The sequence below is a fragment of the Canis lupus genome, chromosome 16, assembly GCF_048164855.1.
Source record: "Canis lupus baileyi chromosome 16, mCanLup2.hap1, whole genome shotgun sequence".
Lineage (NCBI taxonomy): Eukaryota > Metazoa > Chordata > Mammalia > Carnivora > Canidae > Canis > Canis lupus.
Window position 1 is genome coordinate 54,207,804 of NC_132853.1, and position 14,965 is coordinate 54,222,768.

The 14,965-nt window shown below is 59.8% G+C and overlaps 1 protein-coding gene across 2 annotated transcripts in view; it reads right to left on the reverse strand.

The window, feature by feature from the left end:
* Positions 1-14,965, reverse strand: part of SDK2 (sidekick cell adhesion molecule 2) — a 256,823-nt gene that overhangs the window by 4,922 nt on the left and 236,936 nt on the right. For both annotated transcript variants that reach the window (XM_072781426.1, XM_072781425.1), the window contains 4 exons: positions 12,744-12,908; positions 11,444-11,584; positions 11,022-11,160; positions 8,462-8,588 (listed from right to left, as the gene is read on the reverse strand). In XM_072781426.1, the coding sequence (XP_072637527.1) occupies positions 8,462-8,588; positions 11,022-11,160; positions 11,444-11,584; positions 12,744-12,908 (572 nt within the window). The remainder of the gene's footprint in view (positions 1-8,461; positions 8,589-11,021; positions 11,161-11,443; positions 11,585-12,743; positions 12,909-14,965) is intronic.

The following is a 14,965-nucleotide window of genomic DNA, read 5'->3' on the forward strand; positions in this document are numbered from 1 at the left end:
GTGATGCGTCCCCTCTTCCCAGGAACTGTGAATAATTAGTTTTCTCAAGGGCAGTCTATGGGCCTTGCCATACCTGGATAGCAACAAACCCGACGTTTTAGAACAGACGTTCATGCACGAGATATACTGAGTTCCAATCTCTGTCTACCTCTGACGTTCGGTGTGACTGGGGACGACGAAGCCAGGGCCGGACCTGCAGAGGCTCCTGGCACCCAGGGGACGCGGGTGCCCGCCCACGCGCCATCCAGGATAAAAGCAACACTCGGTTATCAATCGAGCATGGGAGAAATATCAACAAGAGTTCTCAACGTCACACGATTGACGACCCTGGAGCTTTTTCTCATAAACGCAAAATGTGAACTTATCCTTAAAACTGTGGATACTTCTCGCTGGCCTAGGGAGGGGGGGGGTGGGGAATCGGCAGGAGGCAAGAGTCAGGCTGGGCTGCAGAAGTAAAACCTCTGCTCTCCTTGGTTGGCATCTGAATCATGGAGCTAAAAATATCGTGCCCCCCCACCCCCAGCAGTGTTTTGAGAACGAAGAAGAGGACAGATGGGAACAGCTTTAGAACTCTCTGGAAGAGACGCGCTCTGATTTGAGCCAACGGGACACTCTCTGTGAAATGCAGCTGGGAAGGCCCCACTCGGGTTGCCGCCCCCGCATCCTGGCCCTCATATCATTTGATCATACCCACTGCAGCAAGAAAACCCAGTGCACCCAGTGCACCCAGTGCACATGAGTCTGGGGGGATTAGCTGCGTGCTGCTTGACCAGTACAGCCAGTGGAGAGCGGCTGACCCAGCGGCGAGGGGTCTGAGCTCCGGGGAGTGCGAGGTGCGCTGGCCCCCCAGCAACCCGAAGTCCCGAAGTCCCGTATGGCATCTGGCGCCTCACGGGAAAGATCTATGACAGATAGAACTACAGCCACGCCAGCTGGGGCAGCAGGACACTGTGGCTGACCGTCACACCTTGGCCTTGTGGCTGCCACTGCTCTGTGAGTACCGAGAACGCGGTGCAGACAGGGTGAGGGTCGGCCCCAGAGCTGGGGGATGGCCATCCGCCTGATTTTCCCAAAGCCCACACATGCTCTGGATGACCCCCCGGCTCCTGCCTGGAGGTCACAAGACGGGGATGAGAGCCGGACTCCCCTCCCAGGGGGGATGACACACTCCCTCCTCAATCTGCAAATTGCTGTTGTCTGGCCCTTCCCCGCCTCCACCTCACCCCTCCACAGTCCTTACCACCACCCTGCACACCCTCCCAGGACCTCGGTCCTCTTGGCGGCAGAACTGGCTGCCAGAGACAATGGAAAGTCCCTCGCTGTCCCCATGACGCAGAGAAGTACAACACAAGCCCCTTTCTTTGCCTGCTGCCCAGCTGCCGGCCCAGGAGGGAACAAAGGGGCCCTACAGACAGGGGCTCCATATGCCAAGAGTGGGCAGGGGGCTGAGGGCTGAGCACCTGAGGGCTGGGCACCTGAGGCCTGGGGCTGCGGGCTGGCCGGCCCAGAGGCAGGAGAGGTATGAGCAAGCTGTGGTGGATGCCACCCACGGGGCAGGGGGTGGGGAGGGGGCCCTGATCCGGGAGCAGCGAGGGGCTGTAAGTGTGGGGTTGGGAGACGGCCACCCCACAGTTCTGCCATGGGTCAGATCTTTCCAGGAGGGCCCCCACCAACCAGCCTGAAGAGTTGCTAGCGTCCTTACTAGGGGTTCCAGAACTTAGCTAGCCCCACAAGGGAGTCCCTGTCACTGAAGCCCCCATCCCGGACTGAATGAGCACCTGGGAGGTGGCTGTGCCATGGCCAAGTCCCGACTCGGTCCCTTGCTAGCCAAGTTTGGATCCCTCCCTTGGTCTCTCCCAGCCTCAGCATCCTTGTCAGGAAAATGGGTAGATGTCTGTCTGTAGTTCACAGAGTGAAAAAGGCTCAGAAGCGCCTCAGGAGGGATCGAAAGGAGCAGGGGTCACGGAGGATGACTCCGTGTTCAGGCGGCTGGGAAAGGGGAAGAATGTTCCGCTCCTGCCCCCTCAAAGTAAAGCATCGCTCGAGTGGGGAGGGGCCTCTCTGGCCCTCCCGGGGCCCAGACCCCAGAGCCCTTTCATGCACATCATCACCGGCCGACGGCTACCCACTGTGGAGCACCTATGTGTGCCAGACACCTGACAGGTACGGAAAAGCCGTGGAAGCAAGAGCCAGGAGCCCACGGAGGCAGGAGGAGCAGAGGGTTCGAGGTGGGCCGGCCCAGCCCCCAGGCCTCCCGAGCCCGCGGAGGGAGGGGGTCTCTGCCTCGGCGACCCCGCTCTCCCGCCTGCACCACCTCCTGGAACATCTGTTTCTTTTCTGCATGGGGGTGGGGTGAGAAGGGAAGAAAGCCGGCGAGGGGGGACCCGGGGCGCCCATTCCGGCTTTCAACTCTCACGCGGGCCTCGGTAATTGAATGCAGCTTCCCAGTAACCGGCCCAGCACAAAGGGGACCTTTCACGGGCAGTCCCGCCAGGCCGCCAGGCAATCAGGCGACTGCTCCAGCTCCGGGGCCTCTTAACAGCTCCTCAAAGCCACTCACTCAGCAATTACTGGGCCTGGGGAGGGGAGTGGTGGGCGAGGGGGGCCAGCGGGAGGGAGGACCCCGACCGGAGCCCACAACAAAAGGGAGGGAGCAAAGGAGAGCCTTCTGCGCAGGGACTCCCACAGCAGACTCAGGAGGCCGTGGGCGGGGGACCCCGGGGCCCGGGCAGGGTGCCCTCCTCTCGTTGAAGTCTGGCAGGAAGGAATGTGTCGCCCCAGAGGACACGGGGTCCCCTGTATGGGCTCCTGTGGAAGCTGGGGCCCCTCCGTCACCTGCGGCCCAGGGGCCCTCCGTGTGGGTCTAGGCGGAGAGGGGTGCCCTTCCCCTGAGCCAGTGGGCCTCTCCTGGGCATCAGAGATTGGGGGGGTGGTGTTGAGTGTCTCCCTCCCTGGAAGCCCCCTTTAGGCACAATGCTGTTAGGGATCTGGGCTTCTTGTACTAAAACAGCTCGAAATCTTCTCCTGGGAATGTCCTTTGAAAGCTGACACTGGGACAGGAGGTCACCCAGGTTACCTGTGCCCCATACAGGTGACGTGATGGTCAGCGTGTGTGCTCCCCACCACCTTCGGACATGCTCCTGTTTGGGGGCCTCATGGGAGGGAGGTCACTGGGATGGGCGGGGGTGTCGGGGTCAGTGGAGGCCTCGCTCCCTCAATCTCCCTTCTGTGCCGGGCATCTGGGTGAGGCCCTGAGAGCCAGCCAGCCCCAGATTTGAATTCCCGCTGCCTGCGCTTCCGAGCTCTATGATGGAGGGCACGCTGCTTGACGTCTCTGAGCCTCAGTTTCACCTATCTGTGAACCCGGGGTCCTGCTATTTGCATGGTGGGACGGTTAGATTCTAAATGAGAAGCAGCAGGAGATGGGCCTCAGTGACTCTCTTAGACTCGCGACGCAACTCAACGGACAAGAGGCAATCACTGATCAAAGGCCAGACACTCGGACACTCAGAAGGGGGGGGATGACGGAACCATTCAGCCAAACACAACCCTATAAACCCGCACTGCTTCTAGGCACGACCCAGTCCGTTCACGCTCTGAGGCCCAGCTGAAATGCCACCTCCTCCAGGCAGCCCTCTGTGACTCCCCTCCCTCCCCGCAGACGACTCATGGGGCTTTCCGTCCCTGCACCACGAGAAACAGGAAGCCTTTTGCTCTCCATTTTCCTCCTGAAGTTAGATACTGTGGTGCCGTAAAATTTTAGTGAGAAATGAAAACATGTGGTTATTTGAAACATGTGGCTTCCCCTAATGGATCGCAACACACCATAACGCAGCATTCGGAGGGTCCGTCCTGCTCACTACTGGAGCTGCCACGTGTACACACACACAGCGCCTGGTACTGTTGAGTGGGTGCAGAGAAAGTAGTTGCTGAATAAATGCACCGAGAAAGGAGGGAACAGGTTCCAGGGAGGACAAAACCACCACGGTGTCACCCAGGGCCCAACCCAACGAGCATGGCACACAGCAGGTGTGCAGGGGGCCCCGGTGGCCCACCCTGCACCCTGGGCCTTGTGGTCCAGCGGCCCCGTGCCCCCTGTAATATAGAGAACCCCACCAGGCTTTGCACAGCACCCTGAGGGTCAAGGGGTGCCATTCTTGAACAATCCTTGGGGTCATTCCTGGCCGCCAGTAAGGCCTCCGTGACGACTTCACCCTGACGACTGGGTGCCCGAGACAACGTAATTCGCCCCGTGTATTTTCTTACAGGCTTCACTTCATCACAGTGAGTTTCCCAGGGCCGCCCAGGACATCACAAAGACTGAATATTTATTAGAAGAGGCGTGCCATTGGCTGGAAATTCCTTTTCCATTGAGACTTAACTTGTGTGCCAGGCAATTCCTCTCCCATACTTGGGCTCTTCCTTTGAAAATGCCATTGGAACGCAGCCAGACTTCGTTTTCAGAAGTTGCATCCAACGAGCCCATGGGCTCTTCAAACCTCAGCCTTTGTGTGTCCCCCTGCCTGGAGCCCCCTCCAACCCGCACCCCTCGCACCCCTGGGGGGACAGCCCCTCCCCAGGCCCGCCCCGCATCTTCCCACAGCCCCGCGATGGCCTTTCTCACATCTTATCATGTGGGTTTGTTTATAAGCAACGTGGACTTCCGTCGATTACCGTATCGCAGGAAAAGGGCTGGGCAAATCTCTGCCAATTTTTGGAGAGTCGGTTTTGGGTGGTCTGACTTGGAATAGAAACCAGGCAGGCAGACGCGGGGCTCACTCCCAGAGGACCTAGGGGGAGGGGGACTTCCAAAGGTCAGGCCTTCCTTCTCCAGAGCGGCTGAAATGCAGGCCCACCCCCCCACCCGCCGCCTGCGTGGCTGCTGACCCCGGGGGGACAGGTCCCTGCAGAGGCCACCCCGTGCAGGAGGACCGCGGAGCATCCGCCATAAGCCCCCCAACTGCAAGTCGCCGTGGCGGATGCTCTTCATACCAGACGCTGGCGTGTAGCTGCGCTGCTCCTCAGGGGGCCGGTCAGTAGTAATAGGATCTGCTTATTTGTGTTTTCAACTAGGGCATCCGGGGGAGACCAGCCGCTCTGCCTCCGGGCCTGTCCCCTCCAGCCCACCCGGAGCTCCCTGGAGGCAGGGTCACGTCTCCATCACCTCCCCGTCCCTGGAGTCCACACTCAAGGAATGAGGGGAGGAGAAGTCAGGCTGTGCGGCTCCCCTGCCGCCCGCCGCTGCACCCACCAGGGTAGCCCTCCCTGCCCTGGGCAGATGCTGACATCAGGCCCCCTTAGCTGTCAAGGCACAGAGTTTGATCTGACCCCAGAGGCATAACAGGCAAGTGGGTTCGGGTCTTGTCGTGGCGAAATCACAGAGCAGTCTGTGATTGGGGTCCTGTCGGTGACCCTTGGGGGCTCAGGATGGTGGCTCTCTCCCAGCAGGTATGGAAGCAATTTGACCTCTTACCTAAAGGTACGCTTAGCACCAGCACAGCATGCTGGTGCCCTGGACCTGGGGCATGGTGGGGCCCGTGAGCAAGGTGGCTGGGCCCTCTCAGGGCTTCCTGAGCCGTGTGCCTCTGAAGATGCCAGTGCTCTGGCAATGGCCTCCGGGATCCTAGACGACCTGCAGAGGCCCCAAAGCCAACTGCCTGGTTTTCAAGAACAATTTCAAAGCAAACAGACCCAAAGGATCCTGACTGCCTTTTCCAGGGCCCCCGTGATGAGCCTGACTCCATCCCCCGGCAGGCACTCCTTGTAACGGTCCCTTGGATAGGGTGCCGCCGTGCTGTGTGGGTGTGGGCTGCGAAGGACCCCCTCCCCATCCCGGAGTCAGGGAGGAACGGAGCCGGGATTCAAGCCCGGGGCTGAACACCAGCCACGACCACGCGCTGCTGCTTTCAAATGACTGTTTCCCCGTTCAAAGCCACCCTGTGATGGGGCTGGATGATCACCCGAGTGATCTGCTCTGCGAAGCTGCTAGGGCACCTTTCTTGGGGGACAGCCTCAATGCCTCTGGAACTTTCCTCCGAGTGTGCATGTCTTAATCCTTTGAAGATGAGCTCAAGCTTTGTTTGTGTTTCTTTAAAGGAAACCCACAGTCACTTGTTTTCAAGTGTCTCATCTGGCTAGCTCTGAAGGCCTTTCCAGAAAGTCTGCCGTGAGGGTGACGTCACCGGCTTTGGGGCAGGGTAGGGCCGAGGCGCCAAGCTGGGCTCTGTGTCAGAAGGGCCTGTGTGCGGGGTCTGACTAGGAAGTGGTGAGGCACGTGGGAGGGTGAGGGCAGGGCGTGTGACTGTTGTCACCAGCGTCACTTTGAAGGGCCACGCCTCTCCGAACGTGTGCGTTCTGGCCTTGGTCCCAAAGGAATGGTGTGACAACCCTGAACCTGTTTCTCTGTCCTGCCAACCTGCTTTGGTCTTGACCAGCTTCTCCAGTGACCCTCCTGTGCTTTCACGACAGTGTGCAGCATGCCATGGACCCCGTGCCAAGACGGACACCGGGGAGGGGACAGACTGTTGAAGTCTCTGTCTTCATGGAACTCAGCTTGACATAAATAAACCCAGCCGAGCTCCAAATCAGACCCCAAGCCATCCCAAGGTCCACAGGCGGAGCTCGAGGCCTGGGCTGGGGTCCACTGCTCCCCGTGAAGGGGGACGTGGGCCTTCTGCTGTGACAAGGCTTCTGGAACCAGGAGGCCTCCCTCTCCGGGCCATGTGCTTCCCGTAGGTGACTGGTTCCAGATTGCTATGGAAACCGTATTCAAAGTGATGGGCTGGTTTTGAACAAAAGACACCAGGGGGAAGCGGGGGATTCCAAGGACCCTGGAGTAGGGTGGCCTTAGGATGATGGTGCTTCTCTCAGTGACTTCTTCAAGGCTGGGGGTCCTGGCATGGCCTCAGGCCAGCGCCGCGTCCTGGAGGAGGTTTCTCCTGACTCACGGAGAGATGGCCACGGGCCATGGGAAGGCATCCGGGCGGTATCTTCCGCACTCAGAGGGCTCACTCCCTGAAAGGTCAGTGCCAGCCAAAGAGTGTGCGGGAGTAAGGCCTTCTGCGGAAGGTTGAAGGAGTCGGGTCAGAGCAGCACGGGAGCCCCTTTGGTCTCCATAGACCGGAGCGTGGCCTAAGGAGCCCTTTGTCACAGCCTCTCGGGCAGAGGGAATCCCTTTACTTTTTTTTGGGAATTTTCCCTTGAGTGCCTAGAACTGACATGCTCATGGCCACGTTTAGGGAGAAAGAAAGGAAAACCATGCTTCAGCGAAGCGTGGCCTGGGAGGTCCCAGGTTGTATATGGCCGCAAAGAGTTAAATCCTTAGAACACGACGCCACAACCGGAATCATGTGAGTTCCTGAGTTAGCCAGGCTAAGTTGGGGTCTCTGTCCCTGCCAGCTCTGTGTGAGCTGGGGTGTTAGCTCCAGCCCTGTGGGCTCCGCCAAGCCCATCAGTAACCCTGGAGCTGAACAAAACAGTAGTGAGCCAGAGGCCCCGGGTCTACTGGGCCCGTGACCGGATCCCGGGCGCCCTGGCACCTCCTGCTCGGCGGATGGCCTCGTTCCCTGCTGGCACCCCTTCGCTCCTGTCCTCTACCAGGACCGGGGGCAGAGAGGTCTAGAGCGTGGGATGCCGTGGCCTTTCTCGGTCCCTTCCTGGGCAACCACCAGGCTTGGCCAGGGCCAAGAGGGCTGGGTGGGAGGCCACGACATGACTTCATTGGAATGCACTCAACCTGCCCCCCCATCCCGTCCCCACGATCTGGAACAGTGTCCCTATGTGGCCCACCTAATGGCAGCCTCTCTAAAGCTCCGTGTCTCCCAGAGGCACCATCTCCTTCTTAATATAAAACCTGACATTTATTGAACAGCGGCTGTGCGTGCTGGCTAAGCTTCTCTGTGCCCCATCTCAGCAATCCCACAGCCCCGAGACACAGCCTGTTAGCGTCCTCGCCTGTTCTGCAGATGGAGAACCAGGCTCAAAGAGGTTGCCTACCCCGTCCAGGATGCTCTGCTCCACAGGCAGCAGAGCCACGATGCAAACTGAGGCCTGAGCCTCCAAAGCTTAGGGCCTGGCTAGGCTGCACCGCTCCCCATCCTCGGGGTTCCGGGACTTATTGCCCTCAGTTTCTGACCCGAACCAGCGAAGGTCAGCCCTGGCAACATAGGGCTCCTTCTCTTGGCCTTCATGAGCTCCCCTGCAGACCAGAGCAGGTGAGGAGACTCTGGACACTCTAGAGGTGTTGGAGGGGGGTCTTATCTGGTCAAGGTTACAGGGTCCCCATTGGCCCTGGAGCAAACTCTGAGCAGAGCTTAGCAGGGGACAGCAGGTCCACATCCGACTCCCGGCTAGTTTTCTGGGGCCCCTTAGTCTCTGCGGCCCCATAAAGTCCAGGAGACGAGGAAGCCCAGGTGACGCCCACCGCTCCCACTCCAGGGCGCCTGGCCCTCCTGCCCCTCACCTGAGAGTCGGAGATTTCTGAGGGCTTCTCGGTCAGGCTGCTGCTCTCTGCCGGGATGAGGTCATTGTACTTGGTGACGTCCTCGTCGGAGTAGTGGAGGCTGCCGGGGCTGGGCCGGGGAGGGGACCTAGAAGGTGCAGAGGTGAGGAGGCTGAGAGGCGGCCTCATCCAGAGCGGCCGGCCTGGTCCTTGATGCCTCCGACCTGTGTCCCTCCTCCCTGGGGTGCAATAGGCTCTGCTGGACCAACCTCCTGAACCAGCACCAGGGAAATGAGGGGCAGGGAGACACTCCCTCCCTTCCCACTGGACTCTTCATTCATGGTTTCAAGGCCTCGGGGACCGGGATCCCTTGGCGGGGAATGTTAGAAAGCCTTTCTGCGCACCCCCCCCCCCCCCCCGAGACCTCCGAGTCACAATCCCAGGTGAGGCCTTCATGCCTGCGCTGCAGACAAAACCGCCCTCCCCCTTGTCATTCCTGAACTCACCCAGGGAGCATTAGAGGGTTAACGCAAAGCATTAAGAGTAAAAGGGAAACCGCTGCCTCCTCCCTTCAGATCTGCTCAGAGACCAGAAATGAATCTGGGCGTGGAGTCCTGCCCAACCTTTGAAAATCAGCCTTGGACAAAGTGCATTTCGCACTGAGTTAGAGACTTGGCTCTGTGTCACCTGCACGAACGAACACGCAGGACGGGGCCCCTCAGCACTCCGCCTGCCGTGGGTGCCCAGAGGCTGGAGGCCAGGCTGTGCTTTCCAGAACCACCCGAGCTGAGGGTGAGGGTAGTGGGTTGGGCAGGCTCCTGGGGACACCAGGCGGGTGGCTGGGGTCTTTCACGACCCTGTCCTGTTTGGGATTCCTCGGGACAGGGCTCAAGGGAGGCACTGCCCAGGGCCCGGCGCCCCGAGGTCTGCCCAGTCTGCTCGAGGAAGGTGTCCTGGAACCGTGGTGCTGAACGCCAGCCGCCCCCACCGGGGCCAGCCGTGCTTGGCTACAGAAACACTGCTCTGAGAACGATCCCACGGCCTGGGAGCGTGTCCCAAGCAACCTCCCCGCCCCCTCCAACCTCTTGTACTACACATCTGCACCGATTCGATTCCAAATGACAGAGCCGCATCCTTAACTACTTAAAAATAAAACCGTAACAATACTGGCAGCAGCTTCGTGTAGACAAGATGGGCAAATGCGTGATGCTGGGCAGGGGGAAGGGGGTGGAAATGGGGTGTCAGGCTCGAGCTGTCTTGGCCACCAGCAGGGTGAGTGAGGAGCTGACGGTGTGGCCAGGGCTGGGTCGGACTCCCAGAGCCCGGGGCTGGTTTGGTGCAAACAGGATCTCTGTGTATACACAGCAGGGTAGAGGACACACGGGGGCCGTGGTGTGTGTACTCTGGGGGCGTGAGAGGCAGGCGAGGCCGGGCCATCCGTGAAATGCCCCGTTGTTCCGTGTGGCAGGGTCCCGGAGCCAGCCTGGCGGGGCTGCAGTGGACCTGCTGGGCCCACCGCCTCGGCCTCAAATGGCTCTTTCTTTGGAAAGCTGGATCTGGCGGGGGATGAGAGCAGGGCCTGCCGGCCTGCGCGCCCCTCCCTCTGTCCTCCTGATGAACACACACATCGCCTCTTCCCTCCAGGACGAGACAGAGGGGAGCTTTGTGAGCTGCGCCCGACCAGCGTGCCCCTCCGATGAACCGGGAATGTTAATAGGGCTGAGGCTGAGTGGACGGGCACTGCTGGATGGTGGCCCCCTCCATCTCTCCTGAGCATCCTGGAGCATAAGAATGCCAGGTCACATCAGGTGAGCCCTGGCAGGTGGGCCCCAGCAGCTGCCCTGGCCCTCGGACACAGCCCAGCCTGCCACAGGGAGTGGGGCTGGGGTGGGGGACGGGGACCTAGGGCTGGAGACAAGTCAGGAGGACACAGGGGCCCGGTGCACCGCCCGCCGGGACCTCTCCTGGCTGGCTGTTTGCAGACGCTGCCCTCTGAGGATGAGGACGGTGCTGGCAGCATGGACTTGTGGGGTGAGGAGGAGTAAACTGTTCCATAAGAGGTAGGAGTCAGGACCCAGGGGAGAGGGTGTCCACGCTCTGAGCGCCCCTTCCAGAATTGAGAGGAGACAGGTAAGGCATAAGCAATAACGGGGTACTCCGGGCACCTGCCCCTCAGGTGTGTCTGTCCGGCCTACCTCTGCTGGGCCCGCCCCACTGCTGGAGCCAGCGGCTCTCACGGCTTCCCGCTCGCTCCTCGGAGCAGCTGGCTCCAAACAGTGGCAGGTTTGGGTGGGAAAATTGCACACGTCCTTTGCATTTTGCTGTCCCTGGTGGGTCCCCGCTTCCTGTGCCTTTTCTCCCTACTGTGCTCTCACATGGGGCTGTGGCCTCCACACCCTGGTGGTGCTGCTTGGGCCCCGCGGGCCATCCCCAGCCCCTGAGCTCGAAAGCCATTTTGGGACAGTGAGACCACGTGGACACTGCCTGTTCTGCGGCCCTCCCGAGAGTCCTCCTCACCTCCGGGCGCTGCTGGCCCCCCAAACTCCATCCCCCCTGCCCTGCCGTGCAGAGAGCCCTCTACCTGGTGTACAGGCCGTTCTTCCGGCAGAAGGAATTCTTCACAGAGAGCCTCCGGTTGTTGAGTTCCAGGGCAGGGAAACTGCTTTCATCCAAGCTCATCATCTCCCCGTGGCCAAGGGCACCAGACTTGGCACTGTTCCCTGGCAGGGGGGAGGTAGGGGGAGACCGCATCTGGTCAGCCGTGCCATCCCTTTAGACCGCTGGCCTCCCCTCTCCCACCTGGCCGGGATGCTCTCTCTTTCTCTTGTTAGAGGTGAGACCAAACGGGAGATGGAGATCGTACATAGGGGCCCCAGGCTGCCCCCCCCCCCACCTAGCAGAGCAGGTGCATTCCTAGGAGAGAACCCCCGGCCCCAACCTTGCCCAAAGGGAGGTGGACCCAGGAGCATCCCGTCCAGTCAGCAGGGCTTGGTGCCAGCTCACCAGAGTCCGTCTTCTTGGCGTACTTCTTGCTCTGGCCTCGGATGATGAGCACAAAGACCAGAAGCAGGATGAAGATGAGGCCAACGAGGGCAATGACCACCAAGAACCACCACTCCTCGTAGAAAGGGTTGGCTTTCTGGGCTGGAACATGAATGGGGGCAGGGGTGTCAGGTGCCTCCTGCCTCTAAGCCTCCCGCTCCAGCTGGGACCCCACCACCTGCTCAGTTTATGGCATGCACAGTCTGTGCCCCATTGCAATGAGGTAGACCCTAAGACAAGGTCAGCAGGGACAGTTTTAGCTCAAGGACCAGCTCTCATCCATTGGTAAAGGGATGCCTGGAGGGCTGCTTTGAGTTCTGAGGCTGCATCTGGACTCGCCAGCAAAGAGTGTGAGGGTTGATTAGTGATGTCTGCCAAAGACACAGGACGGAGAAGCAGTAGTGTGCATGCTAATTTTCCTTTTTTACCTCCCCCTCCTCTTGCCACCCGTGGCCTAGGGGCTACCTTGACAGGCAGGCCCACATTCGTTTTGGGGAGTACCTTTCTGGTGTGTGGTAGGCCTGGGAGACTTTCTCCCCAGGGACTGGACTCAGTCTTTCTCTGGCAGCAGAAAGTGAGGGGAACGGGGCGGGGGGTGGACATGTGTGGGGCTTCAGAATGCTCCCTCCAGCCAGGGCTCTCCTTCCTTCAAAGCCCTCAAGACCATGCTTTGTGCACAAACCACTACTAATCCAGGGGGCTGCCTAATGAGGAGCTGGCTCTTCTATTCCCCGTGCCCTGGTTCTATCAATCTGGACAAGGGAGATCGTATGTGGGAGGAGGGAGGCCGCCAGGTTTCTGAGCCTCACCCACTGGGTTACCATTTTGAGCTATGTTTCTGCCTTGAGGGAAGGGGCCTTGGTATGAAAAGTTGGGCAAGTGATTGGATTTGAGGTCATGGGTTTTGGCACTGGAGTCCTCCGTGAGTCCTCCAAGATGCGCTGGACGGGAAGCATGAGAGGAAGAAGGGGAGGGGTGGCAGTCCTATGCCTCTCAGCCCCAGACAATGCTCCACAGGCCACTGCATCTGTTTTGGGGGTGGTTTCCATAGAAACATGCAGTTTATGGCCTGAGTGAATTCTCTCGGGTGATGAGCTCACAGAAGCTCTCATCTTGGGCCCAGGGATGTGTCCACAAACCCCACTGAGCCCCCCCCCCCAGGGCTTCTGGAATCCTTGCAAAGGAACCCCAGGGATACACAGCCACCGGAGCTCAAAGCTGACCCAGGCCCTGGTCCAGTCTTCTGGTGCGTGGGCAGTACCTGGCACAGACTGGGAGGGGCTGCTGGGGGTGCCGAAGCCATAGTCGTTGACGGCGATGACTCGGAAGTCGTAGCTCACGCCTGGCTTCAGGATGTCCATGCTGAACGTGTAGGAGGTCACCTCCTTGGGGATGTCTTTGATGAGGATGTCCCATAGCCCCTCGTCTGCAAGAGTGTCGAGAGGGAGACGCCCCGTGAGGGGGAGCCCCCTCCCACCCCACCTGCTGCCCCCGGAGAGCAGGGCCTGTCTGGACTGCCCAGTCAATGCTGAATCTCTGCAGGTATTTTTCAAAAGATGGCTTTTTGGAGTCTCCGACCCTTTGGTTCCCTTTATTAAAATATCTGTAAAATATTTAAAGACGTGTAGTATGTAGAAAACACGATACCCGCCAACCCAACGCCACCGCCCACAGGAGGAGACTCAGCATTCTGGTACCTGTGTAGAAGAACTCAAATCACCTGTTTTTGCATCATTAAAAGTGCTGGTCAACGTGACTTTACGTGGTTGCCTACGATTTTATCACATGGGTATATCCTCCTTTCCTTAACTGGGCCCCTCTTTTTCTGACCCCCCCTTTCCTATTCAAAATATATATAGTAGTGGGATCAGACAAAAAGAAGACCCCTTTTTTAAAATAGCCACAGGAGGGGCTGGCCTTGCCTGTGAGGGTGCGGACCGATGGGGGCCCATCCTCAGCTGCCTCCTTGCTGAGGAGCAGGAAGCTGGGGATAAAGCACCCAGACAAGCCTGGAGGGGTCCCCCATCTGTTCTCCACCCACATTGTCCCCAACCACCTCCATCCTTTCAGGCCTGCCCCTCTGTCCGTGGCTCTCTGGGTCTGACCCTTTTGGGACTGAATTCACGTCCACCTCATTCAAAAGGAGCAGCGGGCATGTTGCTCCCCATGAGAGAAGTGCAAGCACCTGCCGGGGCCCCGCAGCATCCACCTCGGGCCCCCGGCCAGAGGCTCCATGCAGGGCCACTGGGACTGGCGTGGCCCTTAGAAGGATGGGGAGCCCTTCTGCTTGTTGCTGATTTTCCAACTAAAGCGTGGGGGTGATCCAGGGAGTCCAGGGATCTTAGGACTCGGTGGCTGGGCTCCTAGGTCTTGCGTCCTGTGGCGCGCTCCGGGGAGGGCACCTGGCAGCCTCAGCGAGGCAGCGTTCCTGAGCTCCTTCTGGTAAGAGCCGCCCGTCGGGTCCACAGGCTACTCCCTGGCTCCAGCTTGGTGCTTCCAGCCTCTTCCAGGGGCTCACGGATTCTGGTTCCTTCACCACATGTATCACGGATCCACCCACGCCAGGAACTCTGGTGGAGGCCCCCATCACCCCCATCGTCCTCTCTGAACTGTGGACCACGAGGGTGTTGGCCCTGCCCACCCAGTTCTCTCCAACTGGAAGTAGCCGCGGGGGCCCATCTGTGTCCTGCCGTCCTCACCAAGGCGTGGGGTCCCGAGCTTTGCCTCATCTTCTGTCTTAGTTGTTTTGTGCATCTGCCTCACGCACCCTGTGGCTGTCCCCCACCAGGCTGTGCCGTCCCTCCCGGGCAAGGACCCAGCCTGATTCGCCTCTGCAGCCCAGCGCCCAGCACGGGCATCCTCTAAGTGCTGGTGGGACAACTGGAGGCGACTCTTCTTCCCCAACCTTCTCAGAACATTGGGTGCTCTGGCTTCATGCCCTGAGAGCCGAGGATCGGGGTGCCAGTCCATTCTCCTCCCATGACCTTGAACGGTCTGTCGTTCACTTTCAATGCCAGTCAACCGTGGCAACAGTGATGATGGTGATGACAACACAGCAGAGACTCTTGTTCCTCGTCAAGCAACGTGGTTCTATGGGCTTTATGTTTCACACCCACGGTGGCCGTGGGGAGAGGGAAGCACTGCTGTGTTCACGTTATGGATGAGAGAGAGAGAGAGAGGGAGGGAGGGAGAGAACCCATCCTCCCAAGGTCAGGCTGCCCTAAGTGGCAGGGCTGGTGCTCCAGCCTAGAGCTGTCGCTCCCCACCACCTGGCACCCAACACCCTCTGGGTGTCCAGGACGGTGCTGTTTGAGGTCCACGGCTGACTCAGTGTTGGCTGAGTGGGCTCATCCGGGACCCTTCTGCCTCCCAGGAGCTGGGGCCTCGGCCCGCCGTGTGACCCACCTTGCTCTGCCCTGCACAGAAACAAAGGGTAGGGCCGGGCTCCGGGGCCAGGCCAGAAGCTGCTGGAATGTCATGCTG